This window comes from Bombina bombina, chromosome 2, assembly GCF_027579735.1.
Source record: "Bombina bombina isolate aBomBom1 chromosome 2, aBomBom1.pri, whole genome shotgun sequence".
Lineage (NCBI taxonomy): Eukaryota > Metazoa > Chordata > Amphibia > Anura > Bombinatoridae > Bombina > Bombina bombina.
The window spans coordinates 1,338,977,607-1,339,002,640 of NC_069500.1; the positions used below are offsets into that span (position 1 = coordinate 1,338,977,607).

The 25,034-nt window shown below is 40.2% G+C and overlaps 1 protein-coding gene across 2 annotated transcripts in view; it reads left to right on the plus strand.

Annotated features, from left to right (window-relative positions):
- The window catches only part of LETM1 (leucine zipper and EF-hand containing transmembrane protein 1), a 164,484-nt gene that overhangs the window by 120,271 nt on the left and 19,179 nt on the right, over positions 1-25,034 (plus strand). For both annotated transcript variants that reach the window (XM_053704219.1, XM_053704220.1), the window contains exon 12: positions 20,073-20,269. In XM_053704219.1, the coding sequence (XP_053560194.1) occupies positions 20,073-20,269 (197 nt within the window). The remainder of the gene's footprint in view (positions 1-20,072; positions 20,270-25,034) is intronic.

The window sequence follows — 25,034 nt, forward strand, 5'->3', positions numbered from 1 at the left end:
TTGTTTCTGAATCCATCAAGAAGGCTATGTCTGTTATTTCTCCTTCTAGTAAACATAAAAAATCTTTTAAAACTTCTCTCTCTACAGATGAATTTTTAAATGAACATCATCATTCTGATTCTGATGACTCTTCTGGTTCAGAGGATTCTGTCTCAGAGATTGATGCTGATAAATCTTCATATTTATTTAAAATGGAATTTATTCGTTCTTTACTTAAAGAAGTACTAATTGCTTTAGAAATAGAGGATTCTGGTCCTCTTGATACTAATTCTAAACGTTTAGATAAGGTGTTTAAATCTCCTGTGGTTATTCCAGAAGTTTTTCCTGTTCCTAATGCTATTTCTGAAGTAATTTCCAGAGAATGGGATAAATTGGGTAATTCATTTACTCCTTCTAAACGTTTTAAGCAATTATATCCGGTGCCGTCTGACAGATTAGAATTTTGGGACAAAATCCCTAAAGTTGATGGGGCTATTTCTACCCTTGCTAAACGTACTACTATTCCTACGTCAGATGGTACTTCGTTTAAAGATCCTTTAGATAGGAAAATTGAATCCTTTCTAAGAAAAGCTTATCTGTGTTCAGGTAATCTTCTTAGACCTGCTATATCTTTGGCTGATGTTGCTGCAGCTTCAACTTTTTGGTTGGAGACTTTAGCGCAACAAGTAACAGATCATGATTCTCATAATATTATTATTCTTCTTCAGCATGCTAATAATTTTATCTGTGATGCCATTTTTGATATTATCAGAGTTGATGTCAGGTTTATGTCTCTAGCTATTTTAGCTAGAATAGCTTTATGGCTTAAAACTTGGAATGCTGATATGGCTTCTAAATCAACTCTACTTTCCATTTCTTTCCAGGGTAACAAATTATTTGGTTCTCAGTTGGATTCCATTATCTCAACTGTTACTGGTGGGAAAGGAACTTTTTTACCACAGGATAAAAAATCTAAGGGTAAAAACAGGGCTAATAATCGTTTTCGTTCCTTTCGTTTCAACAAAGAACAAAAGCCTGATCCTTCATCCTCAGGAGCAGTTTCAGTTTGGAAACCATCTCCAGTCTGGAATAAATCCAAGCCTTCTAGAAAGGCAAAGCCTGCTTCTAAGTCCACATGAAGGTGCGGCCCTCATTCCAGCTCAGCTGGTAGGGGGCAGGTTACGTTTTTTCAAAGAAATTTGGATCAATTCTGTTCACAATCTTTGGATTCAGAACATTGTTTCAGAAGGGTACAGAATTGGTTTCAAGATGAGACCTCCTGCAAAGAGATTTTTTCTTTCCCGTGTCCCAGTAAATCCAGTGAAAGCTCAAGCATTTCTGAATTGTGTTTCAGATCTAGAGTTGGCTGGAGTAATTATGCCAGTTCCAGTTCTGGAACAGGGGATGGGGTTTTATTCAAATCTCTTCATTGTACCAAAGAAGGAGAATTCCTTCAGACCAGTTCTGGATCTAAAAATATTGAATCGTTATGTAAGGATACCAACGTTCAAAATGGTAACTGTAAGGACTATCTTGCCTTTTGTTCAGCAAGGGGCTCTGCCGTTTGGCCTAGCTACACCTCCAAGAATTTTTACAAAAGTTCTCGGTGCCCTTCTGTCTGTAATCAGAGAACAGGGTATTGTGGTATTTCCTTATTTGGACGATATCTTGGTACTTGCTCAGTCTTTACATTTAGCAGAATCTCATACGAATCGACTTGTGTTGTTTCTTCAAGATCATGGTTGGAGGATCAATTTACCAAAAAGTTCATTGATTCCTCAGACAAGGGTAACTTTTCTGGGTTTCCAGATAGATTCAGTGTCCATGACTCTGTCTTTAACAGACAAGAGACGTCTAAAATTGATTTCAGCTTGTCGAAACCTTCAGTCGCAATCATTCCCTTCGGTAGCCTTATGCATGGAAATTCTAGGTCTTATGACTGCTGCATTGGACGCGATCCCCTTTGCTCGTTTTCACATGCGACCGCTTCAGCTCTGTATGCTGAATCAGTGGTGCAGGGATTACACAAAGATATCTCAATTAATATCTTTAAAACCGATTGTACGACACTCTCTAACGTGGTGGACAGATCACCATCGTTTAATTCAGGGGGCTTCTTTTGTGCTTCCGACCTGGACTGTAATTTCAACAGATGCAAGTCTCACAGGTTGGGGAGCTGTGTGGGGATCTCTGACGGCACAAGGAGTTTGGGAATCTCAGGAGGTGAGATTACCGATCAATATTTTGGAACTCCGTGCAATTTTCAGAGCTCTTCAGTCTTGGCCTCTTCTGAAGAGAGAATCGTTCATTTGTTTTCAGACAGACAATGTCACAACTGTGGCATACATCAATCATCAAGGAGGGACTCACAGTCCTCTGGCTATGAAAGAAGTATCTCGAATTCTGGTTTGGGCGGAATCCAGCTCCTGTCTAATCTCTGCGGTTCATATCCCAGGTATAGACAATTGGGAAGCGGATTATCTCAGTCGCCAAACGTTACATCCGGGCGAATGGTCTCTTCACCCAGAGGTATTTCTTCAGATTGTTCAAATGTGGGGACTTCCAGAAATAGATCTGATGGCCTCTCATCTAAACAAGAAACTTCCCAGGTATCTGTCCAGATCCAGGGATCCTCAAGCGGAAGCAGTGGATGCATTGTCACTTCCTTGGAAGTATCATCCTGCCTATATCTTTCCGCCTCTAGTTCTTCTTCCAAGAGTAATCTCCAAGATTCTGAAGGAATGCTCGTTTGTTCTGCTGGTAGCTCCGGCATGGCCTCACAGGTTTTGGTATGCGGATCTTGTCCGGATGGCCTCTTGCCATCCGTGGACTCTTCAGTTACGACTAGACCTTCTGTCGCAAGGTCCTTTTTTCCATCAGGATCTCAAATCCTTAAATTTAAAGGTATGAAGATTGAACTCTTGATTCTTAGTCAAAGAGGTTTCTCTGACTCTGTGATTAATACTATGTTACAGGCTCGTAAATCTGTATCCAGAGAGATATATTATAGAGTCTGGAAGACTTATATTTCTTGGTGTCTTTCTCATCATTTTTCTTGGCATTCTTTTAGAATTCCAAGAATTTTACAGTTTCTTCAGGATGGTTTAGATAAAGGTTTGTCCGCAAGTTCCTTGAAAGGACAAATCTCTGCTCTTTCTGTTCTTTTTCACAGAAAGATTGCTAATCTTCCTGATATTCATTGTTTTGTACAAGCTTTGGTTCGTATAAAACCTGTCGTTAAGTCAATTTCTCCTCCTTGGAGTTTGAATTTGGTTCTAGGGGCTCTTCAAGCTCCTCCGTTTGAACCTATGCATTCATTGGACATTAAATTACTTTCTTGGAAAGTTTTGTTCCTTTTGGCCATCTCTTCTGCCAGAAGAGTTTCTGAATTATCTGCTCTTTCTTGTGAGTCTCCTTTTCTGATTTTTCATCAGGATAAGGCAGTGTTGCGAACTTCTTTTGAATTTTTACCTAAAGTTGTGAATTCCAACAACATTAGTAGAGAAATTGTGGTTCCTTCATTATGTCCTAATCCTAAGAATTCTAAGGAGAAATCGTTACATTCTTTGGATGTTGTTAGAGCTTTGAAATATTATGTTGAAGCTACTAAGTCTTTCCGAAAGACTTCTAGTTTATTTGTTATCTTTTCCGGTTCTAGAAAAGGCCGGAAAGCTTCTGCCATTTCTTTGGCATCTTGGTTGAAATCTTTAATTCATCTTGCCTATGTTGAGTCGGGTAAAACTCCGCCTCAAAGGATTACAGCTCATTCTACTCGGTCAGTTTCTACTTCCTGGGCGTTTAGGAATGAAGCTTCGATTGATCAGATTTGCAAAGCAGCAACTTGGTCCTCTTTGCATACTTTTACTAAATTCTACCATTTTGATGTATTTTCTTCTTCTGAAGCAGTTTTTGGTAGAAAAGTACTTCAGGCAGCGGTTTCAGTTTGAATCTTCTGCTTATGTTTTTCATTAAACTTTATTTTGGGTGTGGATTATTTTCAGCAGGAATTGGCTGTCTTTATTTTATCCCTCCCTCTCTAGTGACTCTTGCGTGGAAAGAATCCACATCTTGGGTAATCATTATCCCATACGTCACTAGCTCATGGACTCTTGCTAATTACATGAAAGAAAACATAATTTATGTAAGAACTTAACTGATAAATTCATTTCTTTCATATTAGCAAGAGTCCATGAGGCCCACCCTTTTTTGTGGTGGTTATGATTTTTGTATAAAGCACAATTATTCCAATTCCTTATTTTATATGCTTTCGCACTTTTTCATCACCCCACTTCTTGGCTATTCGTTAAACTGAATTGTGGGTGTGGTGAGGGGTGTATTTATAGGCATTTTGAGGTTTGGGAAACTTTGCCCCTCCTGGTAGGAATGTATATCCCATACGTCACTAGCTCATGGACTCTTGCTAATATGAAAGAAATGAATTTATCAGGTAAGTTCTTACATAAATTATGTTTTTTGTGGTGGTTATGATTTTTTTGTATAAAGCACAATTATTCCAATTCCTTATTTTTTATGCTTTCGCACTTTTTTTCTTATCACCCCACTTCTTGGCTATTCGTTAAACTGATTTGTGGGTGTGGTGAGGGGTGTATTTGTAGGCATTTTGAGGTTTGGGAAACTTTGCCCCTCCTGGTAGGAATGTATATCCCATACGTCACTAGCTCATGGACTCTTGCTAATATGAAAGAAATGAATTTATCAGGTAAGTTCTTACATAAATTATGTTTTTTGTGTCAATTTTTATTAAAAAATTACATTTTTTTCTCCTGAACCTTCTCCTTTTAAGGCGTTTGCTATTTGGGAGTATGTTGACAATGGTCACTTTATGCCACAGACCTATAGTGTTCACAAAATGTTAGGGCACACATGCAGTGCCCTGCGCTTCCTCTCATACTCCGTCCGGAGTTTTTTCCTTGCAGATCATGCAGTCTATGTTTTTCCCACGTGGAAACTAACCTTAATAGAGGAATTCTTTTCAACTTTAGCACTATCCCGGTGTAACCTATCCTAGTACGTCCAGTGAGTTATAGGGGATGGAAAAGACCGCATTCCCTATACATAAAGAGATGTTTCCCATAACCGACTTGGCTAAGGAGGCTGGGCAGACATTACCTAGGGTGAAAGGAGTAGTTTCTAGCTTAGCGAAGAGAACTACCATTTCCTTAGAGAATAGTTGTTTTTTTTCAAAGGTTATATGGATAAAAATTGGGAAAGGGATGTACACCAGGGTTTACATTGGCATCCAACTGTGTACTTTATAATACCGTCATTAGTGCGGCTGCATTTTGGTTTGATGCGTTGTCTGATACTATTAAGTCAGAAACTCCCCTGAATAAATTCCAGGATAGGATAAAGGCCTTCAGTTGGCTAATTCCTTTATTTCACATTCTTGCCTTGAAGTTATCAAAATGGGAGCGTAGGTTTCAGGTTTCTCTGTCCCAGCTCACGGAGATGGTGTATGCTCTAAGTCTAATTTTTTTAACGATTCATTACAAGAAGGCCTGGTTGTAACCTGGCTTGATGGAGAAGATGATGTCTTTTGACAATTTAAAAAAAAATAAAAAAAATATAAGGAGCCAATTAGCCTGCTGTTGAATCAAGGACAGCATGAAGAACATGTTCCCTATCCGGGATCAGATTTTGTAGGGGGCAAACTTTCATTTTTCATTCAGGCTTGGGTTTGAGTTGTTCAGAATCCCTGGACAATGGAAAATAGTGTTTCAGGGATTCAAAGTGGAGAGGTTTCTGCTTTCAAGATTCTCTGCAGACCAGATAAAGAGTTCTTACATTGTGTAAGAGACCTCTCTTCCATGGGAGTAATTTGTCCTGTTCCACTACAGGAACAGGGGCAGGGTTTTTATTCAAATCTGTTTGTAATTCCCAAAAAGGAGGGAACCTTCAGACCTATCTTAGACCTCAAGAGTCTAAACAAGTTTCTCAGTATTCCATCTTTCAGGATGGAGACTATTCGTACCATTCTTCCATTGATCCAGGAGAGTCAATTTATGACGGCAGTGAATCTAAAGGATGCATATCTGCATGTTCCTATCCACAGAGTTCATCACAAGTTCCTGAGGTTTGTTTTTCTGGACAAACACTTTCAGTTTGTGGCTCTTCCTTTCGGTCTGGCCACGGCACCCAGAATTTCTACAAAGGTTCTGGGGTCTCTGCTGGCGGTTCTAAGACCGCGGGGCATTGCGGTGACGCCTTATCTGGACGATATTCTAATCCAGGCGTCATCTTGTCAGCAATCAAGGTCCCATACCGACATTGTGCTAGCCTTCCTGAGAACTCACGGGTGGAAGGTAAATCTGGAAAAGAGTTCTTTAATTCTGAAGAAAAGGGTACCCTTCTTGGGAACTCTAATCGACTCTATATCCATGAGAATTTTTCTGACAGAGGTCAGAAAGTCAAAGATTCTGAATACATGTCGAGCTCTTCAGTCCACTCCTCAGCCGTCAGTGACTCTGTGCATGGAGATAATCGGATTGATGGTGGCAGCAATGGACATCATTCCGTTTGCTCAGTTTCACCTCAGGCCTCTGCCGCTAAGCATGCTCAGGCAGTAGAATGGAGATTATACAGATTTGTCTCCTCAAATAACCCTAGAACGAGAGACGAGGGACTCTCTTCAATGGTGGTGGTCTCTGGATCATTTATCCCAGGGGACGTGCTTTCGCAGACCTTCATGGGTAATTGTGACAATGGGCGCAAGACTTTTAGGATGGGGAGCAGTTTGGGGCTCTTTAAAGGCTCAGGGAGTATGGACTCAGGCAGAGTCTCTCCTTCCCATCAACATCCTAGAGCTGAGGGCGATCTTCAATGCTATTCGGGCCTTTCCTCAGTTGGCTTTGGCTCAATTCATCAGAATCCAGTCGGACAACATCACGACAGTGGCTTACATCAATCATCAGGGAGGAACGAGGAGTTCCTTAGCGATCACCGAAGCAGCCAAGTTAATCCGGTGGGCGGAGGCTCATTATTGCCATCTGTCAGTGATCCACATCCCAGGGGTGGAAACCTGGGAGGCGGATTTTCTGAGCAGACAAACCTTTCATCCGGGAGAGTGGGAAATATTTTCCAATCTGATTCTCAAATGGGGTCGGCCGGAATTGGATCTCATGGTATCTCGTCAGAATGCCAAGCTCCCGCGATACGCAAGAAATCCGTGGACTCATTGTGTCTAAAAAGAAACAAATTTATCAGGTAAGCATAAATTTTCTTTTTTATTGAACAGTACTTTATGTGGGGCACTGGGTGTGAGGAACAGGGCACTGGGGCTAGAGAAAGCGGTGCTTTACTAGAGGATTGTTTTTTTTGGCTCTGGTGGTTTCACAGTGTATGTATTAGGACACACCCATGATGGGCGGTCCTTCCGGTGTTTTGACGCCATTCAGTAGCACTATCAGGAACTGACTAATTGCGCAGTTTATCCGGTCTGCCCTGGAATCGCATGAGTCGTGTTTTTCTAGTGCAGACAGAGAGTTGTTCTTTTCTGTATAGTTAAAGGGACTATGAACCCAAATTTTTTCTTTTGTGATTCAGATAGAGCATGAAATTTTAAGCAACTTTCTAATTTACTCCTATTATCAAATTATCTTTATTCTCTTGTTATCTTTATTTGAAATGCAAGAATGTAAGTTTAGATGCCTGCCCATTTTTGGTGAACAACCTGGGTTGTCCTTGCTGATTGGATAAATTCATCCACCAATAAAAAAATTGCTGTCCAGAGTTCTGAACAAAAAAAGCTTAGATGCCTTTTTCAAATAAAGATAGCAAGAGAACGAATAAAATTTGATAATAGGAGTAAATGAGAAAGTTGCTTAAAATTGCATGCTCTATCTGAATCACAAAAGAAAAAATTTGGGTTCAGTGTCCCTTTAAGGATCGTTTTGCTGTACTTTCTTCTCAAGCTGTATTGAAAGACAGGATCGTTATGAGAGCTTACTAAACAATATTCTGTAAGGTAGGAGTACTTCAGCAGAGTGCTGAGGTGCTGAAATGATTATTTTGTTGGTTTGGGAATAGAAAACACTTGCTTTATACATAGAAATCGTTAATTTACCATTTTTGCAGCAAAAATGAAAAAGAACCATTTTAAATTTAAAGAGACAGTAACGTTCTTTTACATTTAAATTTTTCTATCTAATTTGTCAATTTTTGTTTGGATATTGTGTGCAAGCATGGACCAAGGGGACCTACAAGATGTCACCTGTGCTTTGTTTTGATGCTAATGTGGAACCACCAGTCCCTGTCTGTCCTTCATGTATTCAAAGGACTTTAAGTTAGAGGAGATTGGCTCTGAATTTTTTTTTATCTCTATAAGGCAGATGTTGTCCAAGAGTCTAATGTTGAAGGTCGATTTATGCTGCAGCTTTCTCCCCAAACGTCCCAAATTTTACCGCCCTCACAAGCAGTGCCCTGCAGTTCCGCTATAGTCCCTTCGGGGATTTCATTACAAGACAATAGCCTCTCTTTTGTCTTCAACTATTTCTGATGCCTTGTCTGCCTTTCCTATGTTACAGAGTAAGCGTACGAGAAAGGCCAGACATTCAGTAAGTGAGGTATCAGACGCCATTGTCGCAATTTCAGACGTCTCCTCACAGCAACCAGAAGAGGAGGGTGCTGCAGTAGCTTCTGAAGGGGAAATATCAGATTCAGAGGGTTTATTACCCCTGACAGATTCAGAGGTGGTATCTTTCAGATTTAAGCTAGAACACCTTCGTCTGCTCCTTAGGGTGGTTTTGATTACCTTGGACGATAGTGACTCCACAGTGATGGTTGTCCCTCAGCAGTCTAGTAAACTGGACAGATATATCTTCTCCCGCAAGACAAGAGAAATAAACAAAAAGGACGACAGAGTAATTTTCGTTCCTTTCAAAAATTCAAGGGAAACTCTTCCTCTTCTAAGCAGGAACAGTCCAAACCAACATGGAGACGCAGCCATACTTGGAACAAGGGGAAGCAGTCCAATAAGCCGGTTGGCGATTCCAAGACAGCATGAAGGACATGCCCCCGATCCGGGACCGGATCTGATAGGGGGCAGACTTTCCTTCTTTGCTCAAGCCTGGGTTCGGGATGTACAGGATCCCTGGGCAATAGAAATAGTGTTTCAGGGATACAAACTGGAGTTCAAAGTTTGTCCTCCCAGAGGCAGATTTCTAATTTCAAGATTATCTGCAGACCAGACAAAAAGAGGGGCGTTCTTACATTGTGTAGGAGACCTTTCCGCTCTGGGAGTGATTGTTCCCGTTCCAATTCTGGAACATGGACTGAGATTTTATTCCAATCTATTTGTAGTTCCCAAAAAAGAGGGAACCTTCAGACCAATTCTAGACCTCAAAAGTCAAAAGTTTCTCAGGGTACTGTCCTTCAAGATGGAAACTATTCGTTCCATTCATCCATTGATCCAAGAGGGTCAATTTATGACAACAGTGGATTTAAAGGACGCGTATCTACATGTTCACATTCACAAGGATCATCACAAGTTAAGGTTTGCCTTTCTGGACAAACATTACCAGTTTGTGGCTCTCCCTTTCGATCTTGCCACAGCCCCCAGAATCTTCACAAAGGTTCCGGGATCTCTGTTGGCGGTGCTTCGTGCAAAGGGCATTGCAGTGGCGCCTTATCTGGATGACATTCTAGTTCAGGCCTTGGCACAGTTTATCAGGTTCCAGTCGGACAACATAACGTCAGTGGCCTACATCAATCATCAGGGGGGAACGAGGAGTTCCTTGGCGATGTCAGAAGTGTCCAAAATAATTCAATGGGCAGAGACCCATTCTTGCTGTCTGTCGACAATCCACATTCCAGGGGTGGACAACTGGGAGGCGGATTTCCTGAGCAGGCAGACCTTTCATTCGGGGAGTGGGAACTCCATCCGGAAGTGTTTTCCAACCTGATTCTCAAGTGGGGTCAGCCGGAATTAGATCTCATGGCATCGTGGCAGAATGCCAAACTCCTGAGATACGGGTCGAGATCCAGGGACTCCCAGGTGGAACTGATAGATGCTCTGGCGGCCCCTTGGACCTTCAATCTAGCATACCTGTTTCCTCCGTTTGCTCTTCTTCCTTGGGTAATTGCTCGAATCAAGCAGGAGAGGGCCTCAGCGATTCTCATAGCACCGGCCTGGCCTCGCGGGATTTGGTATGCAGATTTGGTGGAGATGACATCTCTACCACCTTGGAGACTTCCGTTGTGGAAAGATCACCTGATTCAAGGGCCCTTCCTTCACCCAAATTTAGTTTCTCTGAAGCTGACTGCTTGAAGATTGAACGCTTAATCTTATCCAAGTGGGGGGTTTTCTGATTCGGTCATAGAGACCATGATTCAGGCTCATAAACCTGTAACTAGAATAATTTACCATAAGATTTGGCGTAAATTCCTTTATTGGTGTGAATGCAAGGGCTACTCATGGAGTAGGGTTAGGATTCCTAGAATTTTTTCTTTTCTCCAAGAGGGTTTGTAGAAGGGTTTATCAACGAGTTCCCTAAAGGGTCAGATCTCGGCTTTATCTGTTTTGTTACACAAACGGATGTTCCAGATGTTCAATCATTCTGTCAGGCCTTGGTCAGGATCAGGCCTGTGTTCAAACCAGTTACTCCTCCATGGAGTCTTAATTTAGTTCTCAAAGTTCTTCAATGGGCTCCGTTTGAGCCTATGCATTCCTTAGATATTAAGTTCCATGCAGATAAGGTAGTTTTACGTACTAAACTAGGTTTTCCTCCTAAGGTTGTTTCAGATAGGAACATTAATCAGGAGATTGTTGTTCCTTTTTTGTGTCCTAATCCTTCTTCTCAGAAAGAACGTCTTCTGCACAATTTGGACGTGGTCCGTGCTTTAAAATTTTACTTACAAGCGACTAAGGACTTTCGTCAGTCCTCTTCTTTGTAATTTTCTCTGGAAAACGTAAGGGTCAGAAAGCTATGGCTACCTCTTTCTTTTTGGCTGAAGAGTATCATCCGTTTTGCATATGAGACTGCCGGACAGCAGCCTCCTGAGAGTTACGGCTCATTCCACTAGGGCTGTTGCTTCCTCATGGGCATTCAAAAATGAAGCTTCTGTGGAACAGATTTGCAAGGTTGCAACTTGGTCCTCTCTTCACACTTTTTAAAAATTCTATAAATTTGATACATTTGCCTCGGCTGAGGCCTCTTTTGGGAGAAAGGTGTTTTTTCAAGCAGTGGTGCCTTCCGTTTAGGTTCCCTGTCTTGTCCCTCCCTTATCATCTGTGTACTCTAGCTTGGGTATTGTATCCCATAAATAATGAAAATGATCCGTTGACTCATCGTGTCTTTAAAAAGAAAAGAAAATTTATGCTTACCTGATAAATTTGTTTCTTTTTAGACACGATGAGTCCACGGCCCGCCCTGTTCTTTTAGACAGGTTGTTAATTATTATAAACTTCAGACACCTCTGCACCTTGGCTTTTCCTTTCTCTTCCTAACTTTGGTCGAGGGGAAGGGAGGAGCTATTTAACAGCTCTGCTGTGGTGCTCTTTGCCTCCTCCTGCTGACCAGGAGGTGAATATCCCATAAGTAATGAAGATGATCCGTGGACTCATTGTTTCTAAAAAGAAACAAATTTATCAGGTAAGCATAAATTTTCTTTTTGTGCCAAAAATTACGTTCTCAGAATTTCAAACATGCTCCTCTGTTGGCGTGACAGCTCGTCATACTACGCGCAAGGAATGCGCATCAATGGATGCGCACGCTAGCTTGTCTTTTTGTCTTTAAATAGCATTTGAATTTGCGCACTTTAACAGTTACTGCTTAACTTGGCTGCTTTTGCTTCGAGCTTTAACGACCATGTAACTCTTTATAAAGGGGCATATTTCCTTCTTAACTGATGAGTCCATAGCTTCATAACATGTGGGATACATTCCAGCCTATCAGGAGGAGGTCAATAACCCTCACATAATTTATTTTTTCCTTTTCCTCCTAAAGCTTGCCTTAAGTTGGTAACAATAGTATTTATTGAATTATTCTTACTTATTTTTTTTTGCCATAATGGAGCAGCACCAATCTGTCCCTATATTTACCATAGGAACTGAGTCTCCTGAACACCTTTCTACTAAAGCTAATTTTATGTGACTCATGCTTATTTTTTTTTTATTGCAAACCAATCAATCTAATGATGTTTTAATGTGTACTAATGCGCCTACTGTCTCCTTTTTGCTGAACAATTCAGATGGCATACCTCCAGCAATTAAAAAGTTAATTTCTACTGCCATTACAAAGCCCTGGCTGCATTATCGCCTTCAAATAAGCAAAAAAGTTCAGCTCAGACGGACGTAGAACCTGATAATTTCTCCTTTTTATTTAAAATAGAACATATTTGTTCTCTTTTGTGGGAAGTCTTAGACACTTTAGGGATTGTAGAAGCTAAATCTTCTGATGATAAACCTTGTAATCGTTTGAATTCTGTATATAAAACTGTTGTCAATCTCCCTGAGATTTTCCCTATACCTGATGCTGTTTCTGGTATAATTTCCAAAGAATGGTCTAAGCCAAGTGTCTCTTTTAATCCCTCTACAAGGTTAAAAAAACAATATCCTCTTCCTGCTACTAACTTGGAGTTATGGGAAACGCCACGGGCCATTTCCACTCTAGCTAAATGCACTACTATTCCTCTAGTTTAGAAGACAGTACTTCTTTAAAAGACGCTTTAGATAGAAAACTTGAATCTTATTTAAAAAGGGCATTTCTACATACTGGCTATATTCTTAGACCAGCTATATTTATTGTTGATGTGGCTGCTACTTCTCCTTTCTGGTTAACCAGTTTAGCACAGGCGTCTGCTGACCCTGTATATTCTAATTTATTGAATTTACTTAAAAATGAAAATAATTTTATTTGGGATGCATTGTTCATGATTATGAAAATTAACATCAAAAACACTTTAGCTATCCTTACCAGATGAGCTCTATGTCTTAAACCTGGAATGCTGACATGATGTCTAGAACTAGATTACTATGCTTTCTTTTCAAGGATAGAAATTGAGTCCCTACTGGTTTTATTATTTCTACTATTTTGTGGAGATAAAGGAGCTTTACTTCTTTAGGACAAAAAATCCAAAGGGAAATTTAAAGCTCCCAAACGTTTTAGTTCCTTTCATCAGATCAGACACTAAGGGTCACGTTGAACAGAAAACTGACTCCTCCCTTAAACCCTCTGGCTCAGTCTGGAGACCCACTTCTAATTGGAACAAATCCAAACAGAATAAGAAATCTAATCCAGCTTCAAAGACCGCATGAAGGTATGGTCCCAACCCAGTATTGCTGGTAGGGGCAGATTTAACCTTTCTCAGAAAGCTTGCTTACAATCTGGCTAAAATCTCTGGATACAAAACATTATTTCTCAGGGATATCAAATTGGATTCAAAATGAGACGACCTACAGGAAGGTATTTTTCTAACCCATGTTCCAAAACATCCAATAAAAGCTCTAGTTTTTCTTCAATCTGTCTCAGATGGGTTTTTTAAAATCCCCTTATTGTACCAAAGAAGGAAAACTCTTTCAGACCAATTTTGGATCTGAAAACTCTAAACAAATTTGTAAGAATACCAACTTTCAAAATGGACTCTTCTGTCTTTTGTTCAACAAGGTCACTTTATGTCCACAATAGATTTTCAGGATGCTTACTTTCACATCCCAATTCACCCATAACATTACCCAGCCACGGTCGTAATGCATTGTTTAGCAGATATAATTTAAAGCCAATTAGAGAAAGATATGTAGCAGGTTTAGCATTGAGAAGTCATCAGGGTGGATTTCAAGCTCTGAGAACTTGAAAAATACAAAATTTTCTTAGCTAAATTACACGAAAAGGGGTTAAAATAAAGAAAGTATATTGCAGTTTTTCATTACGTACAACTAAACATTTTATATAAAAATCTCATGGTGTTTGCTGTAGAGTTATGCATGGGGGTAAGCATTTGGAGCGCAGTGTTAATTCCTAGAGGCAGAGACGTTGCTGCGGTTTCAGAAGAAAAGCAAAATATGTTTTAAGGCTTACAAACGTATGTGATTTGACATAAATGTATTGATTAGGGGTGTTCAAGATGAAACACTGTAGAGAGAGCAGGTAATACAAGATATATTGCCTTATGCAGTTAAATAAGTTCAAGTATCAACATAACTGATTTTGTGACCCATAGGATTTCATTAGAGAACTTAGTATGAAATCCAGAATGAAAACAGAATGACGTGTTAGAACTGAGCTTTCTGGCATCTCAACTTAGTGGTAAAGGAACAGAGAAAGATCCAATCAAGCACTGAAGTTCAATAAGAAGTGAACTTCAAGATTTTGTGTCTTAGATGCAGACAAAATTGTGACAGAATAGTAGGAAGAAATGCCCTTTAAACTTGGCTGTTAACAAGTCATTTGTCTGTACACAGGGCACTAGTATTTCATAGTATTTTGGCAGTGGTATAAAAGTCATGGAATTTTAGTATTTTACAAAGGTGTACAAGTTTTAGTGAATGTAAAGATTTCAGTATTTTATGTCTTATCACATTAAACTTGAAGATCTTTAGATCCAGACCTGTGTGGTCAAGCAGTTGTAGATGCTGACCATCCTTGTGCAATATATAAATCTGGCATTGCACGTGTTCTCCTTTTAAATGTGTATATACTTCCTTTTTAATGTGCAAATGCAAGTAATTAATATTGTCTTTCCCTGGCTAACACTCATTATTGAGACCTATCTCCCCTCCAGGGAATGGACAGAACTGGCTTGTCCACAATTTACCACTTTAAAGATGCTTAGTTATTAAGCCTTCCTTACACTTATTTGTATCCATTGTGGGTGCAGTGCAAGGAATCCCCAACTTGTTAGCTTTGTTGATGTACTGGACTGGAAATCCACTCACTTATCTTCAGTATTTTCATTGTCATGATTTAGCTATTGTGGATTTAGGCAAAGCTTTATTGGGGGAGGTGTCCTATATTATGCTAGTGTTGCAGTTGCTTTAGAAGAGTTCTTGAGTCTGGGACTCTAGTGGGCCTTGCCGTTTTGCGGGGGGCCAGGAACTTCTTTTACACTAGTGTTGTCATACTAAGGGTCACGTTGAGTGCACACATGGGGGGAGAAAAGATGGCGTAGACCATGGAAGGCAGTAATATATACTGCTTTCTTGCTAATATTGGCCACTCGATTTGTAGAAAGTCCTCTGTACCTTGTAAGTTTTTAAGACACGCACAACTTAAGCCACCTCTCATGATATTTATAACTAATTCCTTCTTTAAGTCACAAACAGTATGAAAAATCTAAAATCACTATTTCCGCTGTTTGTGACATGTTGATGGTGCAGCGAAAAGGTTTAAATCAAACATTTTGTGAATGAAAATTTTAAAGCATCTGAGGATCCACAAAAAAAATCATACCTAGCTGAGTTTTAAGTTTTAAGTGTCTTCTCTCATTACACAGAGTCTGGAATTGGAACTTACAGGGAAATTACATCAACTTTTTGGTTTATATTAAAAGGCCATAATAGGCAAACAATTATAGGAATAATGTTCAGACAAACTGTAAACAAAGCTAATCTTAGAAATGGGTTAACAGTATCGTCCATTTAGAGAAGTTAAAAGGTCCAGCAAAAGAACCCTTTAAGGCAGGGATGGGGAACCTTGGCCCTCCCGATGTTTCAGAACTACATCCTGAAAAATCATGAGTGCCAAGGTTCCTCATCCCTGCTATAAGGGAACTAAAAAAGAGGCACCACATCAAGTGAACATTATAAGGAAGAGCACAAGCACACCCATGTGCTGGGAGGAGCAGGCTGAAACAATTAGCAGTGGTTCAGCATGCTGGCTCTCTGGCTAAAGAAAGCTTCCCAATAGGAGATTCAACTTTCCAGCTTTGCTGGAAAGCTGCAATCCGATAAATTGTTAAAACATTTATTAAAAAGCATAAAACCAAGGACACTTAGTCATCATAATTTAAATGACTGAAAAATTGCAACATGCTTCTTTGCACGCACATGGTTTCATCAGGCGTGCCTGGTGCTGAATCTCCTATTGGGAAGCCTTCTTTAGCCAGAGAGCCCACGCGCTGAACTGTTGCTTATTGTTTCAGCCTGCTCCTTCCAACACATGGGTGTTCTTGTGCTCTTGTGATCTGCTGTGGCACCACCTTCTGTTCCTTATAACTTTTACACAATGTGGTGCCTCCTTTTTGTTCCCTTATAGGGTTATTTCTCTTGCAAGGTGTATCCAGTCCACGGATTCATCCTTACTTGTGGGATATTCTCATTCCCTACAGGAAGTGGCAAAGAGAGCACACAGCAAAGCTGTCCATATAGCTCCCCCTCTGGCTCCGCCCCCCAGTCATTCTCTTTGCCGCTCTAACAAGTAGCATCTCCACAGGAGGGTAAAGTGAATATGGTGTTAGATTTGTAGTTTTATATCTTCAATCACAAGTTTGTTATTTTTAAATAGTACCGGTTTGTGCTATTTACTCTCTGGCAGAAATATGATGAAGAATTCTGCTGAGAGGAAAATGATTTTAGCATGTTGTAACTAAAATCCATTGCTGTTCCCACACAGGACTGAGGAGTACCAGAAAACTTCAGTTGGGGGGAACAGTTTGCAGGCTTAACTGCTTTGAGGTATGTTTCAGTCATCTTTTTTTTCTAGTCAAGACAAGATAATGCTAGAAGACTGACAAGATTCCCCATGTGGGAATGGTAAGCCATGTTCTGAGACTGAGTATAGAACTAGAGCCTTATTTAAGAGGGCTCAATAGACTGGTTATCACTTTTGCAGGGCAATCGATTATTTTATTTAGCAAAAGTGCTAGGGTCCCTTCTAGCGGTACTAAGACCGCGGGGCATTGCAGTAGCACCTTATCTGGACGACATCTTAATACAGGCGTCGTCTTTTCCCAGAGCCAAGGCTCATACGGATATTGTTCTGGCCTTTCTAAGGTCTCACGGGTGGAAGGTGAACACCGAAAAAAGTTCTCTGTCCCCGCTCACAAGGGTTCCCTTCCTGGGAACATTAATAGACTCGGTAGAAATGCAAATATTTCTGACGGAGGTCAGAAGGTTAAAGCTTTTAAGTACTTGCCGAGCTCTTCATTCCATTCCTCGGCCATCTGTAGCTCAGTGCATGGAGGTAATCGGAATAATGGTAGCAGTAATGGACGTAGTCCCTTTTGCTCGAATTCATCTCAGGCCACTGCAATTGTCCATGCTCAAACAGTGGAATGGGGATTATGCAGATTTGTCTCCTCAAATCCAACTGGACCAGAAAACCAGAGATTCTCTTCTCTGGTGGTTGTCTCAGGATCACCTGTCTCAGGGAATGTGCTTCCGCAGACCGGAGTGGATCATTGTAACGACCGACGCCAGTCTGTTAGGCTGGGGCGCGGTCTGGGGCTCCCTGAAAGCTCAGGGCCTATGGTCTCGGGAAGAGTCTCTTCTCCCGATAAACATTTTGGAACTGAGAGCAATATTCAACACGCTCCAGGCATGGCCTCAGCTAGCGGCGGCCAAATTAATCAGATTTCAGTCGGACAACATCACGACTGTAGCATACATCAATCATCAGGGAGGAACAAAGAGTTCCTTAGCGATGAAGGAAGTAACCAAGATAATCAGGTGGGCGGAGGATCACTCTTGCCATCTATCTGCAATTCACATCCCAGGAGTAGACAACTGGGAAGCGGATTTCCTACGTCGTCAGACTTTTCACCCGGAGGAGTGGGAACTCCACCCGGAGGTTTTTGCTCAGCTGACCCAGCTATGGGGCATTCCAGAGTTGGATCTGATGGCGTCCCGTCAGAACACCAAACTTCCTCTTTACGGTTCCAGGTCCAGGGACCCCAAGGCGGCATGGATAGATGCTCTAGTAGCGCCTTGGTCCTTCAATCTGGCTTATGTCTTTCCACCGTTTCCCCTTCTCCCTCGGCTGGTAGCCAGAATCAAACAGGAGAAGGCCTCGGTAATTCTGTTAGCGCCTGCGTGGCCACGCAGGACTTGGTATGCAGACCTAGTGGACATGTCATCTGTCCCACCATGGACACTGCCAATGAGGCAGGATCTTCTAATACAGTGTCCATTCAAGCATCCAAATCTAGTTTCTCTGCAGCTGACTGCTTGGCGATTGAACGCTTAATTCTATCCAAGCGTGGGTTCTCTGAATCAGTCATAGATACTCTGATCCAAGCTAGAAAGCCTGTCACCAGGAAAATTTACCATAAGATATGGCGGAAATATCTTTGTTGGTGTGAATCCAAGGGTTACTCGTGGAGTAAGAATAGGATTCCAAGGATATTGTCTTTTCTCCAAGAAGGATTGCAGAAAGGTTTGTCAGCTAGTTCCTTAAAGGGACAGATATCCGGTCTGTCTATCCTTTTACACAAGCGTCTGGCAGAAGTACCAGATGTTCAAGCGTTTGCACAGGCTTTAGTCAGAATCAAGCCTGTCTAAAAACCTGTGGCTCCTCCATGGAGTCTAAATTTAGTTCTTTCAGTTCTTCAAGGGGTTCCGTTTGAACCTTTACATTCCATAGATATTAAGTTATTATCTTGGAAAGTTTTGTTTTTGGTAGCTATATCTTCTGCTCAAAGAGTTTCAGAATTGTCTGCTTTGCAGTGTAATTCACCCTATCTGGTGTTCCATGCAGATAAGGTAGTTTTGCGTACCAAACCTGGTTTTCTTCCTAAAGTTGTTTCTAATAAGAACATTAACCAGAAAATCATTGTTCCTTCCCTGTGTCCTAATCCACAGGGAACGGCTTTTACACAATCTTGATGTGGTTCGTGCTTTGAAATTCTATTTACAAGCAACTAAGGATTTCAGACAAACATCATCTTTGTTTGTTGTCTATTCCGGTAAGAGGAGAGGTCAGAAAGCGACTGCTACCTCTCTTTCCTTCTGGTTGAAAAGCATCATCCGATTGGCTTATGAGACTGCTGGGCAGCAGCCTCCTGAACAAATTACAGCTCATTCCACCAGAGCTGTGGCTTCCACTTGGGCTTTCAAGAATGAGGCTTCTGTTGAACAGATTTGTAAGGCAGCGACTTGGTCTTCACTGCATACTTTTGCCAAATTTTACAAATTCGATACTTTTGCTTCTTCGGAGGCTATTTTTAAGAGAGAGGTTTTGCAAGCAGTGGTGCCTTCCGTTTAGGTTACCTGTCTTGTTCCCTCCCTTCATCCGTGTCCTAAAGCTTTGGTATTGGTATCCCACAAGTAAGGATGAATCCGTGGACTGGATACACCTTGCAAGAGAAAACAGAATTTATGCTTACCTGATAAATTACTTTCTCTTGCGGTGTATCCAGTCCACGGCCCGCCCTGGCAATTAAGTCAGGTTAAAATTTCTTGTTTAAACTACACTCACCACTGCACCCTATGGCTTCTCCTTTTTCTCCTAACTGTCGGTCGAATGACTGGGGGGGGGGGGGGGGAGCTATATGGACAGCTTTGCTGTGTGCTCTCTTGGCCACTTCCTGTAGGGAATGAGAATATCCCACAAGTAAGGATGAATCCGTGGACTGGATACACCGCAAGAGAAAGTAATTTATCAGGTAAGCATAAATTCTGTTTTTGCTTGATGTTCTGCTGGTATCAGATTAAGGAGAAGAGCCATCTTCAATATTGTGGACATTTTCTCTCATCTGTTTGCCTCACTCTGGACATTGTTTCCCTTCACCTTTTGGGACTTTGTATTTATTTGTGGATGGACTTATAGTAGCGACTCTTTTTTGTTTTTGTTTATTAACAGCTGTAATAACTTAAAAGGGCCATAATAATCAGTACATGCTCTAATTTTTTAGATCATGTAATTTTACAACTATCGACCCGTGGAGCTCTGTTGGTCCTGAGCGGAACCCTCCTGCTGCTGATCCAGCCAGAAATGATATTTAGATATCTGAGCTGTGCGACTAGCACTGTTGATTGTATCAGAGGTGGTTTCCTTTGCGGAGGTTAAACACACATTAGTGCAGGATTGTTGGTTGTACTCTAAGTGTTTTGAGTACTTAGTGTACTGTTTGTCTGAAAATTATAAAGTATATTTGCAAAAAGAAAGATGGCCCTGTACTGAATCAAATTTCTGTAATTTTAGGATTTGGAAGAGATTAAGAAAGAACTGTCAAAGACTGGCCAAGAGAAAGTGGTTGAAGAGACCAAGGCAAGTAAGCGACTTACAAAACGCGTCAACCGTATGATTGGCCAGATTGACAAAATCATTGTTGAGTTGGAAAACGAGGAGGAAAAAGTAGTGGACACGCAAATAGACAGTGGCTCTGTGCCTCCTGTAGGGTAAGTGCAGCCTTTTTTGAACTGATGTTATCAATTTCTATCTTTTTGAGCGTCATGTGTACTAATTAACATATACAAGCTAATGAAATTGTATATTCTGATAGAATAATTCCGATTTCTCTATAAAATACTTTAGATGGAGTTGGTTTTGAAAATGTAGTGATCATTGAAGATGTAAAGTATTCATCTAGCTCCTGCTAATGCTCAAAATTACATATGGCTTCTTTCATATATTCAGATGGCAAGATGTGTGGGTTTTTACTGGAAGAAATGCGGTAGACAATCTACCTTACAAAATTCTGCTTACTCTTAATTTGTGAAACTCATGAAATGCACAAACCAGTAACAGGCTTATCCAAACTATGGCCTATAACCCTTTAACCGGCCAAAATATGAGGTTTAGCTGGCTGGAGACCCTTGCTACTTTATATCACCTGATATTTATGTATAGTAAAGGCTATTTAAAGGGACATGAAACCCAAAGATTGTTCTTTCATTATATAGACAGAGACAATTTTCCAATTTTACTTTTGTTATCAAATTTGCTTCATTCTCTTGGTATCCTTTGTTGAAGGAATGGCAGTGCACTACTGGGAACTGAATGAACACATAGGGTGAACCAATAACAAGAGGCAGCTAGCTACCATTAGTGCATTACTGCTCCTCAGGATACCTAGGTATGCTTTGCAACAAAGGAACATACAGAATAGAGCAAATTAGATAATAGAAGTAAGCTGGAAAGTTCTTTAAATTTACTTTCTCTAAATTGTCAAAGTTTTAATTTTGACTGTCCCTTTAAGACCTTTTAATGTCTATTCTGCTAGACACAGCAGCACTGTTAAAGATGGCAGGCCCAGGTGGCGAGGAGTACCAACAAATCATATGGCTTTTTGTTCTATTAATTAGTATTACACAAGAACAAATAGTATTCTTAGTAGTCCAATAATTATTTAGTAATTGAACATGGTTTTGCCCCTTTGCTGATTTTATATTCTAGAAGCCATTGCACTGTCTCCCATCTAACTTATAGCTCGGTGTTTTTAACATTCAGGCAACAGGTTGAGTAGTCTCAGAATATTATGGGCTGGCATGTACTAGCAGCAGGGAGATGTTGTCGAATTACAGACTCCTCCCCTGAGCTTTTTGCTGGGAGCTACATGAAAGAATCTCTAGATGACCTCTTGATGGCCTTATCACCTCCAATAGAGCAGCAATGATTATCTGAATAAATATATAGTGCTTAAGAGGCAAACGCCACCATTAAATAAACACATTAATAAAATAGGAGTTTTAATGACATTTTAAATGCTGATTTAAAAGAGAGAAGAAATCTTTGGAGTAGCTGAACAAATTTGGCAGTCTCTAGAACACTCTTGGTAACCTAAAGTCAGTTGTTTTAATACGGCCATATGAGAAATTTATACAAATCTACTGAGAAAACTACAGTCCTTTATAGTTAGTCATGGAGATAGTTTGCCTTGCTTTATTTTATAAAACAAATAGCAGTAAATAAGGAGATATGAAGAAATACCTTTTAGTGTTTTTCTTTTAAATCAGATATACATATTAAATACAGATCTCATGCATTTCGTTCTGTTCATGTCGTTCTGGTGTTTGTATCAATTAAAGTTCATCTTATCATGTATATCAAATATGATTTGTGTTTGAGGATGATATTTTTGGGTAATGGCCTGGTCCAACTAGACTAGATTTATTGATCACACCAGATTAAAAAAAAATAGCCTTGTTGATATGTTTGTAAAGGCTGATTTAATTGACATTATAAATTCAGGACTTAGGAATTTGAAGGGGTTTTTGGAGATTTTTTTACATTTTATTTTTTTTCCTGATTTAAATGGATATTCTTGGGTATTATTAAAATGGTCTAATTTGTTTGCACTTTTATAAAATTAAATAAATTCTAGTCTCTCATGTGCAATGCATTACTGTTGCTCTGAAGAACAGCTGGTTAGCAATCAGGATCCGCATATGTACATATCCACTAGTAATTAGCTAATCCTTGCTCAGGAATGACACAAGAACTTGCTGCTTTTTAACTGTTGTTTGAGGCAAACTAATTAGACTATTTTATCGTTACACTAGATTGTATATTTAAACACTAACTCACTCAGCTTTTGCCTAGATGTTTTTAACATGTCTGATAGACCAATAGTCCAATTCTTTGTTATGTCCTTAAATTGGAACCCGCAACAAAAATATGCAACCATCAGAAAACCTCTGAACTGAACTTCAAGTGAAGTTTAAGTCCCCCTCAGGGTATATTTTGCTTTTAATAATGTGTATAAGAGCTTATACTGAAATGTCTTACATTTGCAAAGATATTCACAGCTCATATTTGTGTGTGATCTAAAGGGACATAAAAGTGTACAAATAAAAAGCAATGTTTTATTAGTACATTTAAAAAAGCAAATCAATTTGTATTTAAAGTGAAAGTTAATTTTTCTGCACTGCAACACATTGATGTATTCTAGAAAATTAACATATTGAGATCGCTATTTTTTTTTTTTTTATATTAATAAAGTTCCTTTTTAAAAAAAATATAATTTCTCCAACATAGGTGTGTCCGGTCCACGGCGTCATCCTTACTTGTGGGATATTCTCTTCCCCAACAGGAAATGGCAAAGAGCCCAGCAAAGCTGGTCACATGATCCCTCCTAGGCTCCGCCTACCCCAGTCATTCTCTTTGCCGTTGTACAGGCAACATCTCCACGGAGATGGCTTAGAGTTTTTTAGTGTTTAACTGTAGTTTTTATTATTCAATCAAGAGTTTGTTATTTTAAAATAGTGCTGGTATGTACTATTTACTCTGAAACAGAAAAGAGATGAAGATTTCTGTTTGTATGAGGAAAATGATTTTAGCAACGGTTACTAAAATCCATGGCTGTTCCACACAGGACTGTTGAGAGGACTTAACTTCAGTTGGGGGAACAGTGAGCAGTCTTTTGCTGCTTGAGGTATGACACATTCTAACAAGACGATGTAATGCTGGAAGCTGTCATTTTCCCTATGGGATCCGGTAAGCCATTTTTATTCACACAGTAAATAAGGGCTTCACAAGGGCTTATTAAGACTGTAGACATTTTCTGGGCTAAATCGATCATATTTACACATATTTAGCCTTGAGGAATCATTTAATCTGGGTATTTTTGGTAAAATAATATCGGCAGGCACTGTTTTAGACACTTTATTCTATTGGGGCTTTCCCTAATCATAGTCAGAGCCTCATTTTCGCGCCGGTATGGCACACTTGTTTTTGAGAACAGCATGACATGCAGCTGCATGTGTGTGGAGCTCTGATACATAGAAAAGTCTTTCTGAAGGCATTATTTGGTATCGTATTCCCCTTTGGGCTTGGTTGGGTCTCAGCAAAGCAGATTCCAGGGACTGTAAAGGGGTTAAATATAAAAACGGCTCCGGTTCCGTTATTTTAAGGGTTAAAGCTTCCAAATTTGGTGTGCAATACTTTTAAGGCTTTAAGACACTGTGGTGAAATTTTGGTGAATTTTGAACAATTCCTTCATACTTTTTCGCAATTGCAGTAATAAAGTGTGTTCAGTTTAAAATTTAAAGTGACAGTAACGGTTTTATTTTAAAACGTTTTTTGTGCTTTGTTATCAAGTTTATGCCTGTTTAACATGTCTGAACTACCAGATAGATTGTGTTCTGACTGTGGGGAAGCCAAGGTTCCTTCTCATTTAAATAGATGTGATTTATGTCATAATAAATTTAGTAAAAATGATGCCCAAGATGATTCCTCAAGTGAGGGGAGTAAGCATGGTACTGCATCATCCCCTCCTTCGTCTACACCAGTTTTGCCCATACAGGAGGCCCCTAGTACATCTAGCGCGCCAATACTCCTTACTATGCAACAATTAACGGCTGTAATGGATAATTCTATCAAAAACATTTTAGCCAATATGCCCACTTATCAGCGAAAGCGCGACTGCTCTGTTTTAGAAAATACTGAAGAGCATGAGGCCGCTGATGATATTGTCTCTGAAGGGCCCCTACACCAGTCTGAGGGGGCCAGGGAGGTTTTGTCTGAGGGAGAAATTTCAGATTCAGGAAAAATTTCTCAACAAGCTGAACCTGATGTGATTACTTTTAAATTTAAGTTGGAACATCTCCGCGCTCTGCTTAAGGAGGTGTTATCCAATTTGGATGATTGTGATTATCTGGTCATTCCAGAAACACTATGTAAAATGGACAAGTTCCTAGAGGCCCCGGGGCCCCCCGAAGCTTTTCCTATACCCAAGCGGGTGGCGTACATTGTTAATAAAGAATTGTACAGGCCCGGTGTACCTTTCGTACCTCCCCCCATATTTAAAAAATTGTTTCCTATAGTCGACCCCAGAAAGGACTTATGGCAGACAGTCCCCAAGGTCGAGGGGGCGGTTTCTACTCTAAACAAGCGCACCACTATACCCATAGAAGATAGTTGTGCTTTCCAAGATCCTATGGATAAAAAATTAGAAGGTTTGCTAAAAAAGATGTTTGTTCAGCAAGGTTACCTTCTACAACCAATTGCATGCATTGTCCCTGTCACTACAGCCGCGTGTTTCTGGTGCGATGAGCTAGAAAAGGCGATTATTAGTAATTCTTCTTCTTATGAGGAGATTATGGACAGAATTCGTGCTCTTAAATTGGCTAATTCTTTCACCCTAGACGCCACCTTGCAATTGGCTAGGTTAGCGGCGAAAAATTCTGGGTTTGCTATTGTGGCGCGCAGAGCGCTTTGGTTAAA